The sequence below is a fragment of the Salmo salar genome, chromosome 19 (genome assembly GCF_965601325.2).
Source record: "Salmo salar chromosome 19, fSalSal1, whole genome shotgun sequence".
Lineage (NCBI taxonomy): Eukaryota > Metazoa > Chordata > Actinopteri > Salmoniformes > Salmonidae > Salmo > Salmo salar.
The window spans coordinates 16485639-16510973 of record NC_138309.1 but is presented as its reverse complement, the minus strand read 5'-3'; the positions used below and the strand labels follow the sequence as shown (position 1 = coordinate 16510973).

The 25335-nt window shown below is 42.7% G+C and overlaps 1 protein-coding gene across 1 annotated transcript in view; it reads right to left on the bottom strand.

Annotated features, from left to right (window-relative positions):
- cngb3.1 (cyclic nucleotide gated channel subunit beta 3, tandem duplicate 1) overlaps window positions 1–25335 on the bottom strand; it is a 46531-nt gene that overhangs the window by 1788 nt on the left and 19408 nt on the right. The window contains exons 6-17 of the mRNA XM_045702882.2: window positions 16798–17006; window positions 16360–16410; window positions 16008–16094; window positions 15669–15733; window positions 12059–12181; window positions 11586–11727; window positions 11161–11320; window positions 10878–10975; window positions 10672–10755; window positions 3904–4022; window positions 3350–3502; window positions 3030–3180 (exon numbers count right to left, since the gene is read on the bottom strand). Coding sequence (XP_045558838.1) covers window positions 3030–3180; window positions 3350–3502; window positions 3904–4022; window positions 10672–10755; window positions 10878–10975; window positions 11161–11320; window positions 11586–11727; window positions 12059–12181; window positions 15669–15733; window positions 16008–16094; window positions 16360–16410; window positions 16798–17006 — 1442 coding nt within the window. The remainder of the gene's footprint in view (window positions 1–3029; window positions 3181–3349; window positions 3503–3903; window positions 4023–10671; window positions 10756–10877; window positions 10976–11160; window positions 11321–11585; window positions 11728–12058; window positions 12182–15668; window positions 15734–16007; window positions 16095–16359; window positions 16411–16797; window positions 17007–25335) is intronic.

The following is a 25335-nucleotide window of genomic DNA, read 5'->3' as shown; positions in this document are numbered from 1 at the left end:
TCCTGTAGTTGTTGATCAGTTTCTCACATCGCTGTGGAGGACTTTTGGCCCAATCTTGCATGCAGAACTGCTTTAACTCAGCGATGTGGTTTTTCAAGCATGAACCGCTCGTTTCAAGTCCTGTCACAACATCTCAATTGGGATTAGGTCTGGACTTTGACTAGGCCATTCCAAAACTTCAAACTTGTTGGTTTTTAGCTATTTTCATGTAGATTTGATTGTGAGTTTTGGATCATTGTCTTGCTGCATGACCCAGCTGCGCTTCAGCTCACAGACGGATTGGTCCCATTATGCCTGGCGAAAACCAAACACTGCATTCCACAGTAAGAACCTTTTTATACCAACGGTCAGGCATGGTGGTGTTGTGTGATGGTTTGGGGATGCTTCATTGCCTCAGGACCTGGACGACTTGCCTAATAGAAGGAACCATGAATTCTGCTCTGTATCAGAGAATATTACAAGAGAATGTCAGGCCATCAGTATGAGCTGAAAACAATCTACATGAAAATGGTTAAAAAGCAACACATTTGAAGTTTTGGAATGGCCTCGTCTAAGTCCAGACCTAATCCCAATTTAGATGTTGTGGCAGAACATGTGCTTGAAAACCCACATGTAGCTGAATTAAAGCAATTCTACAAGGAAGAGTGTGTCAGAATTCCTCCACAACAACGTGAGAGACTGATCAACAACTACAGGAAGCATTTGGTTGGAGTCATTGCCGGTAAAGGTGGCCCAACCAGTTAGTGTAAGGAGGCAATTACTTTTTCACACAGGGGAATTGAGTGTTGCATAACTTTGTTTATGAAATAAGTATGTAATTGTGTTATTTGTTCACTCAGGTTCCCTTTATCTAATATTAGGTTAGGAAAGCCACTTTCTACCACTCTAAATTCCAAGCATCTGCCTCTAACCCTAGGAAGCTCTTTGCCACCTTCTCCTCCCTCCTGAATCCTCCTCCCTCTCTGCGGATGACTTTGTCAACCATTTTGAAAAGAAGGTTGACGACATCCGATCCTCTTTTGTTAAGTCAAACGACACCGGTGGTCCTGCTCACATTGCTTTGACTTCTTTCTCCCCTCTCTCTCCAGATGAAATCTTGCGACTTGTGACGGCCGGCCGCCCAACAACCTGCCCGCTTGACCCTATCCCCTCCTCTCTTCTCCAGACCATTTCCGGAGACCTTCTCCCTTACCTCACCTCGCTCATCAACTCATCCTTGACCGCTGGCTAGGTCCCTTCCGTCTTCAAGAGAGCGGGAGTTGCACCCCTTCTCAAAAAACCTACACTCGATCCCACCGATGTCAACAACTACAGACCAGTATCCCTTATTTATTTTCTCTCCAAAACTCTTGAGCGTGCCGTCCTTGGCCAGCTCTCTTGCTATCTCTCTCAGAATGACCTTCCTGATCCAAATCAGTCAGGTTTCAAGACTGGTCATTCAACTGAGACTGCTCTTCTCTGTGTCACGGAGGCTCTCCGCACTGCTAAAGCTAACTCTCTCTCCTCTGCTCTCATCATTCTAGACCTATCTGCTGCCTTTGATACTGTGAACCATCAGATCCTCCTCTCCACCCTCTCCGAGTTGGGCATCTCCGGCGCGGCTCACTCTTGGATTGCGTCCTACCTGACAGGTCGCTACTACCAGGTGGCGTGGCGAGAATCCGTCTCCGCACCACGTGCTCTCACCACTGGTGTCCCCCAGGGCTCAGTTCTAGGCCCTCTCCTATTCTCGCTATACACCAAGTCACTTGGCTCTGTCATATCCTCACATGGTCTCTCCTATCATTGCTACGTAGACGACACACAATTAATCTTCTCCTTTCCCCCTTCTGATAACCTGGTGGCGAATCGCATCTCTGCATGTCTGGCAGACATATCAGTGTGGATGACGGATCACCACCTCAAGCTGAACCTCGGCAAGACGGAGCAGCTCTTCCTCCCGGGGAAGGACTGCCCATTCCATGATCTCGCCATCACGGTTGACAACTCCATTGTGTCCTCCTCCCAGAGTGCTAAGAGCCTTGGCGTGACCCTGGACAACACCCTGTCGTTCTCCGCTAACATCAAGGCGGTGACCCGATCCTGTAGGTACATGCTCTACAACATTCGTAGAGTACGACCCTGCCTCACACAGGAAGCGGCACAGGTCCTAATCCAGGCACTTGTCATCTCCCGTCTGGATTACTGCAACTCCCTGTTGGCGGGGCTCCCTGCCTGTGCCATTAAACCCCTACAAATCATCCAGAACGCCGCAGCCTGTCTGGTGTTCAACCTTCCCAAGTTCTCTCACGTCACCCCACTCCTCCGCACACTCCACTGGCTTCCAGTTGAAGCTCGCATCTGCTACAAGACCATGGTGCTTGCCTACGGAGCTGTGAGGGGAACGGCACCTCCGTACCTTCAGGCTCTGATCAGTCCCTACACCCAAAGAAGGGCACTGCGTTCATCCACCTCTGGCCTGCTCGCCTCCCTACCTCTGCGGAAGCACAGTTCCCGCTCAGCCCAGTCAAAACTGTTCGCTGCTCTGGCACCCCAATGGTGGAACAAGCTCCCTCATGACGCCAGGACAGCGGAGTCAATCACCAACTCTTTAAGGAATACCTGGGATAGGATTAAGTAATCCTTCTAACCCTCCCCCCCTACCCTCCCCCCCAAAAAGATATAGATGTACTATTGTAAAGTGGTTGTTCCACTGGATATCATAAGGTGAATGCACCAATTTGTAAGTCGCTCTGGATAAGAGCGTCTGCTAAATGACGTAAATGTAAATGTAGGTTTTAGTTGAAGGTCTGATAACATTCAATATCAAAATATGCAAAAGAAAATTAGAAAGGGGGCTAATACTTTTTCACCGCACTGTATCCTGGTAACAGTGCTCAACTCAGGATTGAACACAGTCTGGTCGACAACATGGGCATGCTGCAATGTCAAGAGCTATAGCTTGTCAGTGGTTGCTATGCCATGTGTAATGCGGGTGCTCTGTCGTAGTGCGTAACAATAATGTAAAAGGAGCTGTAGCTGAACCGTACCTTGAGTTTCTCCAAGAAGCCTCCTTTGCCAAAGCCTCCGAAGATGCGTGCCATTTTAGGAGTGGGGGGTTTGGGTCCGAACAGCGCCATTCCTTTCGTCTTGTCAACCTCACCCTTAGCACCAGCTGGACCCTTCGCCTTCATCAATTTCCTTTCAGAGCAGACTCACAACAGTCAACAATCTCAGAGACACACAACGATCATAATCTTGCAGAGCGGTTGATTAAAAACACAGAACTTGATTTAATTCTGGCAAGTCTTCACTTTGCTCATTCTTAGTATCGGTCTCATACATTAGCTAGCTCACACAAAGAGCGTACCTTCCTTTCTTGGCCAGCACTCTCTGGGAATTTGGGTAGTGGACCAAGATGTCAACCAGGTCTTTCTTATCCAGGACAAAGAGGTTGACGAAGCCATGAGCTTTTACGTTAGCCGTCCTTCTGTTCCCGCCATCTTTGGCAGACTGTAGCAGACTGAGGAAGAGCACCGATTCAGAACGCTGAAGATCCTCGACCAACACTCACACTTAGAAATTAATCTGTAATAGTAACCCACTGGGCACAGACAACAGTTCAACATCTGCTTTTGATTTACATTTGTTTGTATTGTCAACTAATGTGAATTTGCCGAAGAAGAAAACATGTCATTGGATTTAGGATAAATTGGGTGAAAAAAATGAAATTCCCTTACATTGACTTTTTCAAATATAATCAGTTTTCCACATTGATTCAATGTCAATCACATAGATTCTTAGGGTTGAAATGACGTGGAAACAACTTTGATTCAACCAGTCTTTGCCCAGTGGGAAGCTCTTCTACTTGAGGTTAATATTATTACATTGGAATATTGTAGTGTAATGATATAATGATAATACCTAATTTCTCCAAACACACAGCCGGCCTTTAGCGTCACAAACACAATGGAGTTATCTGGTCCACCAACCACCTGCACCTCTCCACCCTTTATGATGTACATCTCTTTACCAATGTCACCCTATAGAAGACAACGATCAAATAGAACACAGATTGGAAAATGTAAACTCAACAAAAAAAGAAATGTCCTCTCACTGTCAACTGCATTTATTTTCAGCAAACTTGTGTAAATATTTGTATGAACATAAGATTCACAACTGAGACACAAACTGAACAAGTTCCACATACTTGTGCCTAACGTGTCCCTGAACATAGGGGGGGTCAAAATCCAAAGTAACAGTCAGTATCTGGTGTGGCCACCAGCTGCATTAAGTACTGCAGTGCATCTCCTCCTCATGGACTGCACCAGATTTGCCAGTTCTTGGTGGGTTTGTGCCCATATGCGACGTTGTTGCCGGTGATGTCTGGTGAGGACCTGCCTTACAACAGGCCTACAAGCCCTCAGTCCAGCCTCTCTCAGACTATTACGGACAGTGTGAGCACTGATGGAGGGATTGTGCATTCCTGGTGTAACTTGGGCAGTTGTTGCCACCCTGTACCTGTCCCGCGGGTGTGATGTTCGGATGTACCGATCCTGTGCAGGTGTTGTTACACATGGTCTGCCACTGCGAGGACGATCAGCTGTCCGTCCTGTCTCCCTGTAGTGCTGTCTTAGGTGTCTCACAGTACGCACATTGAAATGTATTGCCCTGGCCACATCTGCAGTCCTCATGCCTCCTTGCAGCATGCCTAAGGCACGTTCACGCAGATGAGCAGGGACCCTGGGAATCTTTCTTTTGGTGTTTTTCAGAGTCAGTAGAAAGGCCTCTTTAGTGTCCTAAGTTTTCTTAACTGTAACCTTAATTGCTTACCGTCTGTAAGCTGTTAGTGTCTCAACGACGGTTTCACAGGTGTATGTTCATTAATTGTTTATAGTTCATTGAAAAAGCATGGGAAACAGTGTTTAAACCCTTTACAATGTAGATCTGTAAAGTTATTTGGATTTTTACAAATTATCTTTGAAAGACAGGGTCCTGAAAAAGGGATGTTTCTTTTTTTGCAGAGTTTAGTTTAAAACCACAGGGTGACGTTGTGGATGCTTTGAAATTTCATATTGACTTTTATCCTCATTGTACCTTTAAAAAGGAAGAAGCCCCTCCCTCATGGAAGGAAGCCATCATAACTGTCATACCAAAAGAGGGTAAAGACAAAGAACATATCAGTAATTATAGGCCAATCTCGATTTTGAATTATGACTATAAGCTATACACCTCGGTTATTACCAAGACTTGAAACCTTTGTCGGATCAAATTGAGTTGGACCAAACTGGGTTTATTAGAGGCCGTCAAACCCAAGATAACTACATATCATAAATCAGATTAAGGAAAAGCACTATTGGTCCATTTAGATGCAGAAAAGGCATTTAACGTTAATTTTACTTATATCAAGTTTTAGAGAGATTTGGCTTTAAAAAGGACGCAATCCAATATTTTAAAAACATTTGTCAACATTGGCCATCTGACAAATAAAATAACTTTACAACGTGGCACATTTCAGGGTTTGTTGCACCTCACCTGAGTTATTGCCTTGTACATTGAGCAGAGCGATAAAGCAAAATTATGATTTACAAGGTATTAGCATCAGAGGAAAAGAGCATAAAATTAACTGACCCTAACACTTGCTTCCCAAAACTAATGGACATTCTGGAAGAATATGCCATCAGAATAGCCTCAATTCGTCAGGGCATGGACAAGGTGTCGAAAGCGTTCCACAGGGACGCTGGACCATGTTGACCCCAAGTCACAAGCAAGTCACATGGTCTGCGTCTAAAATCAAGTCCCAAGTAGAATGAGTCTAGACTCAAGTCAAGTCATGCATTCTAAGAGCAAGCCTCCCCCCAAAAAAATTATACATGCAACGACTTGTTCAACTACAAATTTTGGTCAATTTATTGAGTCTACCAGACAGCCCTTTTCATTACTTTGTCTATAATACATTTTAATGATGTAAATTGTAAAATAGGGACCCCAGGACCATACAATTACCCAATTGGCAATTACAACCAATAAACTGGTTCTGCAATGTAAACGGCCATTTCCACATCTATTGTTACATTGGTATATTAGTCTTAATCAGACTAAATTATTACTATCAGGGCTTGACTTGGGCTGAAATAGGTGCAGGTACTTATGTTGGGTGCCAGTACTGTTTATATTTAGGTTCAGGAGCTCCACTTTTGAGCTAATATTCTATAAGAGGAACAGGAGCTCAAGCAGTAGAACATTTGAGGTGGCTGTACTCAGCTCTGATGAGGGACTGCCCAAGTCAAGCACTGATTATTCATGATATTCCAACACCATGCATATATGAAACAATCATTTTATCTTATTCAATGACTCCAACGTGTGGAGTGCAGGCCACGTAGCCTATTACACACTCTTATTATGCACAACCAGAATGACAGAGACATAGGACACAGAACTCTGACATAACCCGGGAAATATGAACAAAGAAAGCCAAACATTGAATTTAAAGAACAAAACTTCTACCTAATGAACAGAACTTCTACCTCATGAGTCTTGTGAACATTCATGTGCAGAATAAACATTGTGCCCACTGAGGGTAAGAAATGGTTGGCTATATAAAAATGTATCGTAGGCCTATCAAACAGAAATGTCTGTGTTGCAATAAACTGTACGGGGATGGAATGATGAAACGCCAGCAGTTATTGTAGTATGAGATGGAATATAGATTTACCACATGGGGCCGGCCTATGCATTTAAGTGTGAAAGCAAGAGCAAGCACTTCAACAAGAAAAAAAGCACTCTCCACTGGCGGTAGTTTAGAGAGCGTTAAGAGCTGCGCCTATGGTATGTCTTCGCCACAGTAATACACTATATATACAAAAGTATGTGGACACCCATTCAAATGAGTGGATTGAGCTATTTCAGCCACACCCGTTGCAAAAATTCGAGCACAAAGCCATGCAGTCTCCATAGACAAACATTGGCAGTAGAATAGCCTTACTGAAGAGCTCAGTGACTTTCAATGTGGCACAGTCATAGGATGCCACCTTTCCAACAAGTCAGTTTGTCAAATTTATGCCCTGCTAGACCTGCCCCGGGCAACTGTAAGTGCTGTTATTGTGAAGTGGAAAGTCTAGGAGCAACAATGGCTCAGCCTTAAAGTGGGGGGCCACACAAGCTCATAGAACGGGACTGCCGAGTATTGAAGCACATAGCAAGTCAAAATCGTCTTTCCTCGGTTGCAACATTCACTACCCAGTTATAAACTGCCTCTGGAAGCAACGTCAGCACATGAACTGTTTGTCAGGAGTTTTATGAAATGGGTTTCCATGGCCGAGCAGCCGTACATAAGCCTAAGATCAGCATGCGCAATGCCAAGCATAGGCTGGAGTGGTGTAAAGCTTGCCACCATTGGACTCTAGAGCAGTGGAAACGTGATCTTTGGAGTGATGAATCACACTTCACCATCTGGCAGTCCGACTGACTAATCTGTTTGGCAGATGCCAGGAGAACGAATGCATAGTGCCAACAGTAAAGTTTGGTGGAGGAGGAATAATGGTCTGGGGCTGTTTTTCATGGTTCGGGCATGAGGGAAATCTTAACACTACAGCATACAATGACATTCTAGACAATTCTGTGCTTACAACTTTGTGGCAACAGTTTGGGGAAGGCCCTTTCCTGTTTCAGCATGACAATGCCCCTGTGCTCAAAGCGAGGTCCATACAGAAATGGATTGTCGAGGTCGGTGTGGAAGAACTTGACTGGCATGCACAGAGCCTTGATCTCAACCCCATCGAACACCTTTGGGATGAATTGGAACGCTGACTGCCTAATCGCCCAACATCTGTGCCTGACCTTACTAATGCTCTTGTGGCTGAATGGAAGCAAGTCCCCGCAGCAATGTTCCAACATCTAGTGGAAAGCCTTCTCAGAAGAGTGGAGGCAGTTATAGCAGCCAAGGGGGGACCAACTCCATATTAATGCCTATGATTTTGGAATGAGATGTTCAACGAGCAGGTGTCCACATACTTTTGGTCATGTTGTGTGATTCATTTTAAACAAATTCCAAATGCAAGCTTCATAAGTAAATTATCAATTTCAAGCAATTTTTACATACCACAATACCAGTATGCCTATGCTAGTAATTGTTGTCCATTTGCTGATGAGCTTGCAAAGTAAACAGCTAATATTCTCGATCACCAAACCATTTTAGGATCTATCTATCCTCTCTTCCTATAATTTGACGTTGGCGTGGCACCTGATCCTATAGCTGTACAGCAAGTCAGCAATCTCTGTTCGCTAGCTCACCACCCGTCCTGTTTTGATTGACAGTTTACTGGAACAATCAGTGTTGAGTGTGCGTTTCACTGGCCAATCTGTTGCAAGGGCGATGCTGCTGCGGCTACCCTCTCTGGCTGCGTGTAGAGTAATCCACGTAGACTCTGTGCCACAAAATGAGTGACAAAACGTTACAAAACCTGGCCAGTTCAAATCATCAATCTCAAGTCAAAGTTGAGTCTTGAGACGTGAAGTCTCAAGTTATTTTATTTTCTATCAAGTCGAGTCTCAAGTCATCAAATTTGTGACTTGATTCCAAGTCATGTGACTCGAGTCCACAACTCTGACTCCAATGCTTCCCACGATTGAGTCAAGTTGGCTGGATGTCCTTTGGTGGTGGACTATTGTTGATACACACTGGGAACTGTTGAGTGTGAAAAACCCTGCAGCGTTGCAGTTCTTGACACAAATGGGTTTGTCTGGCACAACTGTTCCAAGGAATTTAAATATTTTGTCTTGCCCATTCACCCTCTGAATGGCACACATACACAATGTCTCAATTGTCTCAAGGCTTAGAAATCCTTCCTCCCCTTCATCTACACTTATTGAAATGGATTTAACAAGTGACAGTAACGGATCATAGCTTTCACCTGGTCAGTCTATGTAATGAAAGGAGCAGGTGTTCATAATGTTTTGTACACTCAGTGTATATAACAAATTATGAACCAATTATCCTAAATATTCCTAAAAATATACAGTAGAAAGATGGTCCCTTCTTCATTTAGATTTCAGCTCTATAATAGAGACAATAAATATTTTCCCCAGATTGCTTTACCTATTCCAGTCTCTATCAGTTGCGGTCCCCATGAAACAATTAATATCACGGTTCATTTGGAGGTAACCAAGGATTAGATATTAGACTCTTCATTAAAGACAAAGGGGGATGGCACTACCTAATCTTAGGGAATATTACTTAGCTGCACAATTTAGGCCAATAGTGTGTTGGTGTGACTCACAATACAGTGTTATATGGAAAGATATTGAGGCTACCGTTCAAGGTCGCCCAATCCAGTCTGTAGCTGGGGATAAAGACACATTTGGGACATTAACAGGAATGTTGTAATGGTTTGCGTTTTGATCCAAAATTTAAACCAGGTATCTATGATTAAACAAAATAAGGAATGGCCTGAGAGAGGCATTACAGAACTTTGTAACATTGTAGAAGATGGAGAACTCTTAGGTTTTCAGAATTTAAAAGGAGAAATATGGCATGGAAAACCAAGATTTCTTCAGATACTTACAGTTAAGGGACTATTTTGAAAAAGAGAGAAATGTATTCTTCAATACCAAACCAAATATGACTAACCATGTGATTTGAAATATAATCAGGCAATGTCCAAGACAATCTCTTTACTTTGTCATGGCCAGATAGCCTCTAGAAAAGACTCAACTCTTTATATTAAAGCAAAATTGGGAAAAGGAACACAATATAGACATCTCAGAGGAAGACTGGGACAATTTATGCAGTACTCAACGTACTTCTACAAACTCAAGAACATGGAGAGAGTTTTGTTGGAAAAATATTAGCAGTTTTCTTTATCACGCCTAGAATCAAAAGTCACCAGCTAGGTATACAACAGCCATGCTGGCGGCTGTGGGACCATGTAGATGCCAACCACACCCATTGTTTTGGGGAATGTCAGAAGATGTCTTTGTTTTGGGATTATGTATGTTCGGTGTTAAAAGATGTCCTAGTATATGAAGTCCCTAGAACTGTAATGTACCTTGGTAATGTTCCAGAGAATGTGATGGGCAGTGACAGATACCTGATAAAAGTTATCCTTGCTGCAAGTAGAAAATTACCAGGAACTGATATAAAGTAGAAGCCCCAAAATGTTAAGAATGGCAAAGTATAATCCAATAAATCTTTAATATGGAAAGCTTGACATATGCTTTAAGACTCCAAAGACCTGTATTCGAAAATAACTGGGACAAATGGATATTCATAAACCAGGAAGACCTGATTAACTAATATCTTGTTAACAATGAAACGCTGAATATTTACTTATATGTTATTCAGTACATATTGGATGGCATCTTCTGTTTGCTTTTATTTATTCTTCAGTTTTGTTGTTTCTGTTGCTTTTTGCTGTATTGTTTTGAAAAAGACTAAAATCCAAGTCAGTGGAGGCTGCTGAGTGGAGAACGGCTCATAATAATGGCTGGAATGGAGCGAATGGAATGACATCAAACACATGGAAACCATGTGTTTGATGTATTACATACCATTCCACCGATTCTGCTCCAGCCATTACCATGCGCCCATCCTCCCCAATTAAGATGCCACCAACCTCCTGTGATCCAAGTGTATATAAAGAAAATACATATTGACTATATTATGCAACAGTGACAATCCCATACACTCACCTTCTTCACCACAAAGTCCCCAGGTAGATATATAATAGACTTGAGCCTCAGCAACATGTCCACCAACATCTGCTTATCACAGCCCTTGGGAATAAAGACATCGAGAAAACAGTCAAATAACATTTAGCCAACATTCAGAGGGTGATGCAGGTGAGCTGTTAGTTGCCTGTTGGCATCAAGACATGTTTATTTCAACCTATATTTACCTGAAAAAGAGCAATTTTATCGAAGGTGGCAAAGTTTACATCCACACCAATGGCTGTTCTCATTACAAGAGGCATCTGCTCCAGCAGTATAGACTCGTCTGGAGAGAGAGGAAGGAGAGATGTAAGAGGAAGAAACATTTTTTTCAAGACATTACTAAAGAACAAATGTACACCATGTTAATTGACGATTTGCCATAAAATGACGTTTTAACATTATTTACAGCACAGTTATGACAGCATGGAGTCAAGATGAATTTATTCCCCACCATTATTTATTGCTTACCCAGCATTCCCTGGGCGTCCCAGGTGTAGTTGTACCAGGTGCGTACTCTGTTCTGCACCAAGTCAGGGATGGTGAAAGTGTTCATGTATTCCACACAGCCGTCCATGGAGGCCCGGAAATATGTCTGGCCCTGCGTGGCAGCCCCGATGACGTCTCTCATCTATACCAGAAAAAATTAATAAAATACTTTCAATCCAGGACCACACAACAAACCAGTGTTGGGGTCAATTCCACTTCAATCTAGTCAATTCCAGAATTACATTTTAGTCCATTTCCTCATTTAAAAGAAATGAGAAATTTGATTTGCAATGTCAGTTGACTTCCTGAATTGAAATGGAATTTACCACAATCATAATTGTTACAAGAGGATGGCTGCCTCTTGCCTGGAGTGCATTCTGCATGTCTTTAGAATAGTGATACTGTACCTGTCCAATCAAACTGGAGAACACAAAGACACCAGTAAAGAAGTTGGTCATCTGGAAACAGATCTCAAACACAGTGCCAGGCTCAGGAAGACCCCCGATGTTGATCAGACTACGAACAGCGAAGTAATAACAACGCAGGTACCTGTGGGAAGGAAGACGGTTACTCACATCCCTAATCCACAGTGAAGGCAATGAGACACTGGTTTAGGGAAAACTACAAATTGAGAAACTGTTAAACTGTAACAGAAGTCTCGGGAAACAAGAGACTATATTGGAAGTATAGAACATTTTACTCCTCAGGATGCAAAATTCTGTTAATTTCCTCAAAATTCCCAGGTTTTACCAGAAGTCCCAGTTGGAATATTCCCAAAATCAGGAGGGAATAAGCAGGACAGCTGGAGTCCTCCTACCAGGATTTCTGGAAAACCTGGCAATTCTGAAACCCTATATACTCTACACAATAATATACGTACGCGGTTCCCTCTCCATCGTAGACCCATTTGGAGGTGCCGATGCCAAGGTACACAGACGCCACGTAGTAGAAACAGGCATTGAGATGGAGCATGTACAGCAAGTAGCCAGTAGTGCGACCAACTCTGAATAAACGCAGGGAAGAAGAAGTCTTAGATAATGGTTTTCTGTTGCGGCTCTGCTAAAGCTACAGTATTCTAGCATCCTCCATTCATCCTGTATCATCATCTTCATAATTTATTACCATCATTCATCACACATCTAACTAGACTATGCCACATTGCAGACACTTCCATTTTATAGATTTGAAAAAAGTCGCACCCTTGATAAAGATGTCAAGGAGGAGGAATATCCGTACCAAACTTTAAATTGTATTTCCAGACTTTAGCGTTTTACCCCATCCTGAATTGGTTTAGAAATGATTATTCTGCCCCCTCGTGTCTCCTATTGCCCTGGAACAGGTGGTCTTCACTGATATATCCCTTAAGAATGTAAACTACACTTTGGTCCTATTACTGCTCACACAATTTCCATTTGGTGCCACATTTTAAAGCAATGTAACTGGAAATCAAAATGGCATGCCCATACTCCAATATTTCCCAATAATGGCTTGCAATCTGGAGGGCGGTCTTTTGCATTCCCCTCCCATTGTTCCAAATGTGGAATCCGTACCCTTACCAATATCATGGACAGTAATGGTTTGAGAACATTCCAAGATTTGAAAGATACATACACATTACTGGGTAACTCCTTTTTATATAGGCCCGCCACTTGGGAGCCAGGCCCACCCACTGGGAAACCAGGCCCAGCCAATCAGAATTAGTTTATCCCCACAAAAGGGCTTTATTACAGACAGAAATACTACTCAGTTTCATTAGCTGTCTGGGTAGCTGGTCTCAGATGATCCCGCAGGTAAAGCTGCCGGATGTGGAAGTCCTGGGCTGGCATGGTTACAAGTGGTCAGCGATTGTGAGGACGGTTTGACGTACTGCTAAATTCTCTAAAACTACGTTGAAGGAGGCTTATGGTAGAGAAATGAACATTAAATTATCCGGCAACAGCTCTGGTGGACACTCCTGCAGTCAGCATGCCAATTGTATGCTCCCTCCTAAATTTTTGACATCTGTGGCATTGTGTTTTACAAAACTGCACATTTGTGTGTCCTTTTACTGTCCCCAGCACAAGGTGCACCTGTGTAATCATCATGCTGTTTAGTCAGCTTCTTGATATGCCACACCTGTCAGGTGGATGGATTATCTTGGCAAAGGAGAAATGCTCACTAACAGTGATGTAAACAAATATGTACACAACATTTTTGAGAAATAAGCTTTTTGTGTGTATGGAATATTTCTGGGATATTTTATTTCAGCTCATGAAACATAGGCTCAACACTTTACATGTTGCATTTATATTTTTGTTCAGTATATATTTACTAGTAAGGTCAGCTATATTGGCCTATGGAGTCCCTTGGGAAACGCAACTACCAAAACATCCAATGATGGGATTATTATATAAATTATCTGTGCTCCCGAAAGGACTAATCTCGATAATATATAAACAACTTTTGGAAAGCTCATATTCCAAGCTAGCCATGCAAAAAGTATGGTCCATAGATCTAATTGATTCTGAACCACCCTTTAACGGGAACAGAATATGGAAAAATAGGACTTTGGCATCCTGTAATCCGAACCAACAATTCATACATTTCAAGTTTGTTCACAGACTGTATGTAGTACCAACTAAACATTTTATGATGAAATTGACCACAACTCCTTACTGTTCACTGCGTCCCCTAAATCTGTTAGGTGGGGTGGGAAGCATGGTTTCCTGGTGGGGAGGGAGGATGCAGGCAGGTGGATGGGGACAATGGGTTTGGGTTATCTTTGTATGCATTTATTTCATTGTTTTTGTACCTGAATAAAAAGTTGGTCACAAACAAACAAAAAAGGATTGGCACCCTAACGGTTCTTCCAAATAAAATTAAATGAAATATAATCTGCATTAACATTCTACTTTTTTTTTATTAATCTCAATTTAAGGAACTGTATTGTGGACTTTCATGACTTCCTGTTTCACTGGAGCATAAAAACGAGTTAACATGTATGTAAAACCAATTTGTCATCGCCATGGGCAAAGAACTCACAAATGAAAAGAGACAACTAGTTGTGGACTTTCAATAATCAGGCAAATGGGTACAAAAAATGACTGAAAACGAAATATACCACTTACCACTATTAGGGCAACAATTAAGAAGTTTAATACTACTGGAACAATGGTAAACTTGACCCAAGTGTATCTTCTCCCCACTCACAGTGAGACAAATGGTTCAGGAGGCAAAGAAAGTCCAAGGAAAGGAGTTGGAAAATTACAGAACTTGGACGCATCTTGGGTCCAAATCTACAATTAGACGCCACCTCCATACCAATAGGGGTTGCCGTGAAAAAGCCTTTACTGAGAGCAACCAACAAATGTAAATGCCTGAAGTTTGTTAAACACCATTGGCACTTAGAAAGGAACCGGGTGCTGTGGTCAGACGACGTACACCAGTGGTGGGTTTGGCCTCAATAGAAGGATGCATCTGCAGAAAATAACCTCATACTTACTGTAAACATGGTGGTGGATCATTTATATTATGGAGCTGTTATGCTTCTACTGGTCCTAGGGCATTGTTAAGGTCAACGGCATCATGAACTTTACCAAGTACCATGACATTTTACCCCCAAAAAACATGGTTGTCTCTGCTAGGAGGCTGAAACTTGGCCACAAATAGATCTTCCAGCAAGACGATGACCCCAACCACACATCAAAATATACAAAATGTTTAATTGACCACAAAATCAACATTTTGCAAAGGTCATCTCAGTCTCCGGACTTGAACCCTAAACCTGTGGTTTGAATTGAAGAGGGCAGTCCATAAGCGTAGACCGAAGGATACTGTCAGAAGGTGGGTGTAGCTGGTGCATGAAGTCAGGCGCAGGAGAGCAGAATGAGTGAGCAACGTACTTTACTCAAAATAAAGGCACAAGGTAACAATACACTTGACCAACAATAAACGGTAATCAATTACGCACGGGTGAAAACAGCCCCCGTCGAAAACCAGCCATAACGTACCGAATGAACATAGAAACATGGGGGAAATAGATGGTTAAATACATGAACATGTAATTGGGGAATGAAACCAGGTGTGTAGAAAACAGAGACAAAACAAATGGAAAATGAAAGGTGGATCGGCGATAGCTAGAAGACCGGTGACGTCGACCGCCGAACGCCGCCCGAACAAGGAGAGGGACCGACTTCGGCGGAAGTCGTGACAGCTACAAAACATCTATAAAGATGCTGTAGTGAGGAATGATCTAAAATCCCTCCCAATGTTTTCTTCACTATCATAAAACATTATAGAAAAAGGCTAAGTGCCGTTATCCTTGGAAAGTTTCAATAATTTTGACACCTATCTTCTATTTTCCCGAGCAATTGTATTAGAATAAAATAATATATATTTCCCTTTTTTTGCATACAATATACCTCAGTATATTCATAAAATATTTTATACAGTATTCTTTATCAAGGGTGCCATTCATTTTGGATGTGACTGTGTCTGTTTGATGGGAATACCTCCAGATGTAAGCCTTGGCCATGATACTCTCAAGCCGATCGCTGAACTCGAAAAACATGTCAATCTGTGAAACGAAAGCCAGAAAAACATTGGTACAGTAAATGTCATGAGAGAACAAAAGGAAACAAATTGAATCTATTATCAGATATCCATCATTATTTTTTTTAACTGATAGTCAGCATACGTCAAACCTTCATAGATGTGCATGCATGTTGTTCCCCAAACACTATCTAATGTCCTAATGTCACCCTCTAGTCTAATGTAATCTATAGCAATTTAATAGAAGATGAAGAATGAGACATATCATGTTTGGTGATAAAGATAACTGCAGTGTCTACCCTCAGTAGACGGTTGAGTCTGTATAAAGCAGAGAATCCAAACGGGATACCGAGCAGTTCGAATGGGATGATGCTGATCATATCCAACTGCCCCAACAGAAAGAAAATACAATGTTAGGTGGAAATAATATACTCAACTTGAAACAAGTACAACATATTTACAGTACATGGTCTTGATATTTCTACATCAATCTGTGTGATATGTTACTTGAATTATGCTTCGAAGTGGAATTAACAATGTTGCACTGTGTGTATCTCTATATAGTATAATATACACAGAGTGAATACCATCAACAAGGTTTATGGGTGTACACAAGATGAAAGTGTGAGAAATGATGAAATAAGAGCTCACATTAAACCTCGAAATCTCTCGATAATGTTGCTTCGTCACAGTCCGGTCTTTCTGAAATATAACACAAAGTCTTATTAACCTGCATATTTCTCTACATTACGGTGGAATTGTTGCCTAATAATATAATATATGTTAGAAGTACATACAAAGCATATGCATGTGCACTTGCACATACAAACTTGCATGTACGAACACAAACACACCAGCGGATGCTGCTGATTGGAGAATGGCTCATAATAATGGCTGGAATGGAATAAATTGAATGGTATAAAAAACATGGTTTTCATGAGTTTGATACCATTCCATTCACTCCATTCCATCGTACTGCATTCCAGCCATTATTATGAGCCGTTCTCTCCTCAGCGGCCTCCACTCTAACACACACACACGCAATATCAAGACCTTCATCTCTCTCTAGTGATATTTAGAATGACTTACAATAATGTCTCCTCCTTTCACAAACTGCAGCCGGGGTTGCCAGAGGACGATATCTATGACATTGACGCTGTCAGCAAGAATGTCAGCAAATATCCAGAAAGGAACGGACACTGGAGTGTGGATGGGAAAGACCAAACGAACCGGTGTAAACCAAGCGTTGTAGTTGAATGCCAAACTTACAAGTGTTATCCAAGCAATATACTTGCGATCTAGAGAAAGTGAGAGAGAGAAAGATGCAGAGAAAGAAAATGAATGAACAAATGTTAAAGAAGCCGAAATGCACTGTGTAGTCCATACCTCCTCCTGTAGTGTAGTGTGTAGCTGTAGTGTAGTGTGTAGCTGTAGTGTAGTGTGTAACTGTAGTGTGCAACTGTAGTGTGTAGCTGTAGCTGTAGTGTGTAGCTGTAGCTGTAGTGTGTAGCTGTAGTGCAGTGTGTAGCTGTAGTGTAGTGTGTAACTGTAGTGAATAACTGTAGTGTGTAACTGTAGGGTGTAACTGTAGTGAATAACTGTAGTGTGTAACTGTAGTGTGTAGATGTAGTGTAGTGTGTAGCTGTAGCTGTAGTGTGTAGCTGTAGCATAGTGTGCAGCTGTTGTGTACTACTGTAGTGTTGTGTAGCTGTAGTGTAGTGTGTAGCTGTAGTGTAGTGTGTAACTGTAGTGTAGTGTGTAGCTGTAGTGTGTAGCTGTAGTGTGCAGCTGTAGTGTAGTGTGTAGCTGTAGTGTAGTGTGTAGCTGTAGTGTAGTGTGTAACTGTAGTGTGCAACTGTAGTGTGTAGCTGTAGTGCAGTGTGTAGCTGTAGTGTAGTGTGTAACTGTAGTGAATAACTGTAGTGTGTAACTGTAGGGTGTAACTGTAGTGAATAACTGTAGTGTGTAACTGTAGTGTGTAGATGTAGTGTAGTGTGTAGCTGTAGCTGTAGTGTGTAGCTGTAGCATAGTGTGCAGCTGTTGTGTACTACTGTAGTGTTGTGTAGCTGTAGTGTAGTGTGTAGCTGTAGTGTAGTGTGTAACTGTAGTGTAGTGTGTAGCTGTAGTGTGTAGCTGTAGTGTGCAGCTGTAGTGTAGTGTGCAGCTGTAGTGTAGTGTGTAGCTATAGTGTGCAGCTGTAGTGTAGTGTGTAGCTGTAGTGTAGTGTGTAGCTGTAGTGTAGTGTGTAGCTGTAGTGTGTAGCTGTAGTGTAGTGTGTAGCTGTAGTGTGTAGCTGTAGTGTAGTGTGTAACTGTAGTGTGTAACTGTAGTGTGTAGCTGTAGCTGTAGTGTGTAGCTGTAGTGTAGTGTGTAGCTGTAGTGTGTAACTGTAGTGTAGTGTGTAGCTGTAGTGTAGGGTGTAACTGTAGTGAATAACTGTAGTGTGTAGATGTAGTGTAGTGTGTAACTGTAGTGTAGTGTGTAGCTGTAGTGTGTAGCTGTAGTGTGCAGCTGTAGTGTAGTGTGCAGCTGTAGTGTAGTGTGTAGCTATAGTGTGCAGCTGTAGTGTAGTGTGTAGCTGTAGTGTAGTGTGTAGCTGTAGTGTAGTGTGTAGCTATAGTGTGTAGCTGTAGTGTAGTGTGTAGCTGTAGTGTGTAGCTGTAGTGTAGTGTGTAACTGTAGTGTGTAACTGTAGTGTGTAGCTGTAGCTGTAGTGTGTAGCTGTAGTGTAGTGTGTAGCTGTAGTGTAGTGTGTAGCTGTAGTGTGTAGCTGTAGTGTAGTGTATAGCTGTAGTGTAGGGTGTAACTGTAGTGAATAACTGTAGTGTGTAGATGTAGTGTAGTGTGTAGCTGTAGCTGTAGTGTGTAGCTGTAGCATAGTGTGCAGCTGTTGTGTACTACTGTAGTGTTGTGTGTAGCTGTAGTGTAGTGTGTAGCTGTAATGTAGTGTGGAGCTGTAGTGTAGTGTGTAACTGTAGTGTAGTGTGTAGCTGTAGTGTAGTGTGCAGCTGTAGTGTAGTGTGTAGCTGTAGTGTAGTGTGTAGCTGTAGTGTGCAGCTGTAGTGTAGTGTGCAGCTGTAGTGTAGTGTGTAGCTGTAGCTGTAGTGTGCGGCTGTAGTGTGTAGCTGTAGCTGTAGAGTGCAGCTGTAGTGTAGTGTGTAGCTGTAGTGTGCAGCTGTAGTGTAGTGTGTAGCTGTAGTGTAGTGTGTAGCTGTAGCTGTAGTGTGCAGCTGTAGTGTAGTGTGTAACTGTAGTGAAGTGTGTAGCTGTAGTGTGTAGCTGTAGTGTAGTGTGTAGCTGTAGTGTAGTGTGTAACTGTAGTGTGTAGCTGTAGCTGTAGTGTGTAGCTGTAGTGTAGTGTGTAGCTGTAGTGTGTAGCTGTAGTGTAGTGTGTAGCTGTAGTGTAGTGTGTAGCTGTAGTGTAGGGTGTAACTGTAGTGAATAACTGTAGTGTGTAGCTGTAGCATAGTGTGCAGCTGTTGTGTACTACTGTAGTGTTGTGTGTAGCTGTAGTGTAGTGTGTAGCTGTAATGTAGTGTGGAGCTGTAGTGTAGTGTGTAACTGTAGTGTAGTGTGTAGCTGTAGTGTAGTGTGCAGCTGTAGTGTAGTGTGTAGCTGTAGTGTAGTGTGTAGCTGTAGTGTGCAGCTGTAGTGTAGTGTGCAGCTGTAGTGTAGTGTGTAGCTGTAGCTGTAGTGTGCGGCTGTAGTGTGTAGCTGTAGCTGTAGTGTGCAGCTGTAGTGTAGTGTGTAGCTGTAGTGTGCAGCTGTAGTGTAGTGTGTAGCTGTAGTGTAGTGTGTAGCTGTAGCTGTAGTGTGCAGCTGTAGTGTAGTGTGTAACTGTAGTGAAGTGTGTAGCTGTAGTGTGTAGCTGTAGTGTAGTGTGTAGCTGTAGTGTAGTGTGTAACTGTAGTGTGTAGCTGTAGCTGTAGTGTGTAGCTGTAGTGTAGTGTGTAGCTGTAGTGTGTAGCTGTAGTGTAGTGTGTAGCTGTAGTGTAGTGTGTAGCTGTAGTGTAGGGTGTAACTGTAGTGAATAACTGTAGTGTGTAGCTGTAGCATAGTGTGCAGCTGTTGTGTACTACTGTAGTGTTGTGTGTAGCTGTAGTGTAGTGTGTAGCTGTAATGTAGTGTGGAGCTGTAGTGTAGTGTGTAACTGTAGTGTAGTGTGTAGCTGTAGTGTAGTGTGCAGCTGTAGTGTAGTGTGTAGCTGTAGTGTAGTGTGTAGCTGTAGTGTGCAGCTGTAGTGTAGTGTGCAGCTGTAGTGTAGTGTGTAGCTGTAGCTGTAGTGTGCGGCTGTAGTGTGTAGCTGTAGCTGTAGTGTGCAGTTGTAGTGTAGTGTGTAGCTGTAGTGTGCAGCTGTAGTGTAGTGTGTAGCTGTAGTGTAGTGTGTAGCTGTAGCTGTAGTGTGCAGCTGTAGTGTAGTGTGTAACTGTAGTGAAGTGTGTAGCTGTAGTGTGTAGCTGTAGTGTAGTGTGTAGCTGTAGTGTAGTGTGTAGCTGTAGTGTAGTGTGTAACTGAAGTGTGTAGCTGTAGTGTGTAGCTGTAGTGTAGTGTGTAACTGAAGTGTGTAGCTGTAGTGTGTAGCTGTAGTGTAGTGTGTAGCTGTAGTGTAGTGTGCAGCTGTAGTGTAGTGTGCAGCTGTAGTGTAGTGTGTAGCTGTAGTGTAGTGTGTAGCTGTAGTGTGCAGCTGTAGTGTAGTGTGTAGGTGTAGTGTAGTGTGTAGCTGTAGTGTAGTGTGTAGCTGTAGTGTAGTGTGTAGCTGTAGTGAAGTGTGCAGCTGTAGTGTGTAGCTGTAGTGTATTGTGCAGCTGTAGTGTAGTGTGTAGCTGTAGTGTAGTGTGTAGCTGTAGTGTAGTGTGCAGCTGTAGTGTAGTGTGTAGCTGTAGTGTAGTGTGTAGCTGTAGTGTATAGCTGTAGTGTAGTGTGTTGCTGTAGTGGTGTGCAGCTGTAGTGTGTAGCTGTAGTGTAGTGTGTAGCTGTAGTGTAGTGTGTAGCTGTAGTGTAGTGTGCAGCTGTAGTGTAGTGTGTAGCTGTAGTGTGTAGCTGTAGTGTAGTGTGTAGTTGTAGTGTGTAGCTGTAGTGTGTAGCTGTAGTGTAGTGTGTAGCTGTAGTGTAGTGTGTAGCTCTAGTGTGTAGCTGTAGTGTAGTGTGTAGCTGTAGTGTAGTGTGTAGCTGTAGTGTAGTGTGCAGCTGTAGTGTAGTGTGTAACTGTAGTGTGTAGCTGTAGTGTAGTGTGTAGCTGTAGTGTAGTGTGTAGCTGTAGTGTAGTGTGTAGCTGTAGTGTGTAGCTGTAGTGTAGTCTGTAGCTGTAGTGTGTAGCTGTAGTGTTGTGTAGTGTGTAACTAGTGTAGTGTGTAGTGTGTAGCTGTAGTGTGTAAGTGTAGTGTGTAACTTTAGTGTAGTGTGTAGGTGTAATGTGTAGCTGTAGTGTGTAACTGCAGTGCAGTGTGTAGCTGTTGTGTGTAACTGTAGTGTAGCTGTAGTGTAGTGTGCAGCTGTAATGTGCAGCTGTTGTGCACAGCTTTAGTGTTGTGTGAAGCTGTAGTGTACAGTTGTAGTGTGTAGCTGTAGTGCAGTGTGCAACTGTAGTGTGTAACTTTAGCTGTAGTGAAGTGTGTAACTGAGTGTGTAACTGTAGTGAAGTGTGTAACTGTAGTGTGTAACTGTAGTGCAGTGTTTAGCTGTGGTGTGTAGCTATAGTGTACAGCTGTAGTGTAGTGTTTAGCTGTCGTGTACAGCTGTAGAGTTGTGTAGCTGTAGTGAAGAGTGTAGCTGTAGTGCAGTGTGTGACTGTAGTGTGTAGCTGTAGTGTAGTGTGTAGCTGTAGTGTAGTGTGTAGCAGTAGTGTGTAGCTGTAGTGTAGTGTGTAGCTGTAGTGTAGTGTGTAGCTGTAGTGTTGTGTAGTGTGTAGCTAGTGTAGTGTGTAGCTGTAGTGTGTAACATTAGTGTAGTGTAAGTGTAGTGTGTAGCTGTAGTGTGTAAGTGTAGTGTGTAACTTTAGTGTAGTGTGTAGGTGTAATGTGTAGGTGTAGTGTGTAACTGTAGTGCAGTGTGTAGCTGTAGTGTAGTGTATAGGTGTAGTGTAGTGTGCAGCTGCAGCTGTAGTGTGTAACTGTTGTGCAGTGTGTAGCTGTAGTGTAGTGTATAGGTGTAGTGTAGTGTGCAGCTGCAGCTGTAGTGTGTAACTGTTGTGCAGTGTGTAAATGTAGTGCATTGTGTAACTGTAGTGAAGTGTGCAGCTGTAGTGTAGTGTATAGGTGTAGTGTAGTGTGCAGCTGCAGCTGTAGTGTGTAAATGTAGTGTAGTGTGTAACTGTAGTGTGTAACTGTAGTGCAGTGTGTAGCTGTAGTGAAGTGTGCAGCTGTAGTGTGTAACTGTAGTGTGTAACTGTAGTGTGTAGCTGTAGTGTGTAAGTGTAGTGTGTAACTTTAGTGTAGTGTGTAGGTGTAATGTGTAGGTGTAGTGTGTAACTGTAGTGCAGTGTGTAGCTGTAGTGTAGTGTATAGGTGTAGTGTAGTGTGCAGCTGCAGCTGTAGTGTGTAACTGTTGTGCAGTGTGTAAATGTAGTGCATTGTGTAACTGTAGTGAAGTGTGTGGCTGTAGTGTAGTGTATAGGTGTAGTGTAGTGTGCAGCTGCAGCTGTAGTGTGTAAATGTAGTGTAGTGTGTAACTGTAGTGTGTAACTGTAGTGCAGTGTGTAGCTGTAGTGAAGTGTGCAGCTGTAGTGTGTAACTGTAGTGTGTAACTGTAGGGTGCAGCTGCAGCTGTAGTGTGTAACTGTAGTGTGTAACTGTAGTGTAGTGTGTAACTGTAGTGTGTAACTGTAGTATAGTGTGTAGCTGTAGTGAAGTGTGTAGCTGTAGTGTGTAGCTGTAGTGCAGTGTGTAGCTGTAGTGCAGTGTGTAGCTGTCGTGTAGTGTGTAACTGTAGATGTAGTGTGTAACTGTAGTGTGTAACTTTAGCGTTAGTGTGTAGCTGTAGTGTGTAACTGTAGTGCAGTGTGTAGCTGTTGTGAAGTGTGTAACTGTAGTGTAGTGAGTAACTGTACAGTCGTGGCCAAAAGTTTTGAGAATGACACAAATATTAATTTCCACAAAGTTTGCTGCTTCAGTGTCTTTAGATATTTTTGTCAGATGTTACTATGGAATACTGAAGTATAATTACAAGCATTTCATGAGTGTCAAAGGCTTTTATTGACAATTACATGAAGTTGATGCAAAGAGTCAATATTTGCAGTGTTGACCCTTCTTTTTTAAGACCTCTGCAATCCTCCCTGGCATGCTGTCAATTAACTTGGAGCATGGAGTTTATCAGAATTTGTGGGTTTTTATTTGTGCAGCCGCCTCTTGAGGATTGACCACAAGTTCTCAATGGGATTAAGGTCTGGGGAGTTTCCTGGCCATGGACCCAAAATATCGATGTTTTGTTCCCTGAGCCACTTAGTTATCACTTTTGCCTTATGGCAAGGTGCTCCATCATGCTGGAAAAGGCATTGTTCGTCACCAAACTGTTCCTGGATGGTTGGGAGAAGTTGCTCTCGGAGGATGTGTTGGTACCATTTTTATTCATGGCTGTGTTCTTAGGTAAAATAGTGAGTGAGCCCACTCCCTTGGCTGAGAAGCTACCCCACACATGAATGGTCTCAGGATGCTTTACTGTTGGCATGACACAGGACTGATGGTAGCGCTCACCTTGTCTTCTCCGGACAAGCTTTTTTCCGGATGCCCCAAACTATCGGAAAGGGGATTCATCAGAGAAAATGACTTTACCCCAGTCCTCAGCAGTCCAATCCCTGTACCTTTTGCAGAATATCAGTCTGTCCCTGATGTTTTTCCTGGAGAGAAGTGCCCTTCTTGACACCAGGCCATCCTCCAAAAGTCTTCGCCTCACTGTGCGTGCAGATGAACTCACACCTGCCTGCTGCCATTCCTGAGCAAGCTCTGTACTGGTGGTGCCCCGATCCCGCAACTGAATCAACTTTAGGAGACGGTCCTGGCACTTGCTGGACTTTCTTGGGCGCCCTGAAGCCTTCTTCACAACAATTGAACCGCTCTCCTTGAAGTTCTTGATGATCCGATAAATGGTTGATTTTGGTGCAATCTTACTGGCAGCAATATCCTTGACTGTAAAGCCCTTTTTGTGCAAAGCAGTGATGACGGCACGTGTTTCCTTTCAGGTAACCATGGCAGATAGAGGAAGAACAATGATTCCAAGCACCACCCTCCTTTTGAAGCTTCCAGTCTGTTATTTGAACTCAATCAGCATGACAGAGCGATCTCCAGACTTGTCCTCGTCAACACTCACACCTGTGTTAACAAGAGAATCACTGACATGATGTCAGATGGTCCTTTTGTGGCAGGGCTGAAATGCAGTGGAAATATTTTGGGGGGATTCAGTTAATTTGCATGGCAAAGAGGGACTTTGCAATTAATCTGATCACTCTTCATAACATTCTGGAGTATATGCAAATTGCCATCATACAAACTGAGGCAGCAGACTGAAAATTAATATTTGTGTCATTCTCAAAACTTGTGGCCACGACTGTAGTGTGTAACTGTAGTGCAGTGTGTAGCTGTTGTGAAGTGTGTAGCTGTAGTGTGTAACTGTAGTGTAGTGAGTAACTGTAGTATGTAACTGTAGTGTAGTGTGTAACTGTAGTGTGTAACATTTAGCTATAGCGTGTAGCTGTAGTGTTGTGTGTAACTGTAGTGCAGTGTGTAGCTGTAGTGATGTGTGTAGCTGTAGTGTGTAACTGTAGCGTGTAGTTGTAGTGTAGTGTGTAGCTTTAGTGTGTAACTGTAGTCTATAGTTGTAGTAGTGTGTAGCTGTAGTGTGCAGCTGTAGTGTGTAACTGTAGTGTAGTGTGCAGCTGTAGTGTAGTGTGTAGCTGTAGTGTAGTGTGTAACTGTAGTGTAGTGTGCAGCTGTAGTGAAGTGTGTAGCTGTTGTGTAGTGTGTAGCTGTAGTGAGTAACTGTAGTGAAGTGTGCAGCTGTAGTGAAGTGTGTAGCTGTAGTGTAGTGTGTAGCTGTAGTGAAGTGTGTAGCTGTAGTCAAGTGTAGCTGAGATGTAGTGTGCAGCTGTAGTGTAGTGTGCAGCTGTAGTGAAGTGTGTAGCTGTAGTGAAGTGTAGCTGAGATGTAGTATGTGGCTGTAGTGTAGTGTGTAGCTGTAGTGAAGTGTGTAGCTGTAGTCAAGTGTAGCTGAGATGTAGTGTGCAGCTGTAGTGTAGTGTGTAGCTAACCTTACCGAAAAAAACACATTAATTTCTGTGATAACATGTGAAATCAACATGTGATAACATGAAACTACACATGGGAAAACATAATCTCGTGAAATAAATGTGACTCCATGGGGATGCAAAATTTCAACAAAGTGAGAGTTTGATTTCCACGTCTGAAAGTTTTTGCATGTGAAAATGCTATTGCACATATGAGAGTTTGATTTTCACATCTGAAAGGTTTTCACATGTAAATGTTTTTCCCATGTGAAACTGCAAATGTTACATCTGAATCTGCAACGGTGAAAAGGTGATGCTAACATGTGAACTCTACAGTGTATTCGAAAAGTATTCTGACCCCATCACTTTTTTCAAATGTTGTTACGTTACAGCCTTGTTCTGAAATTGATTTA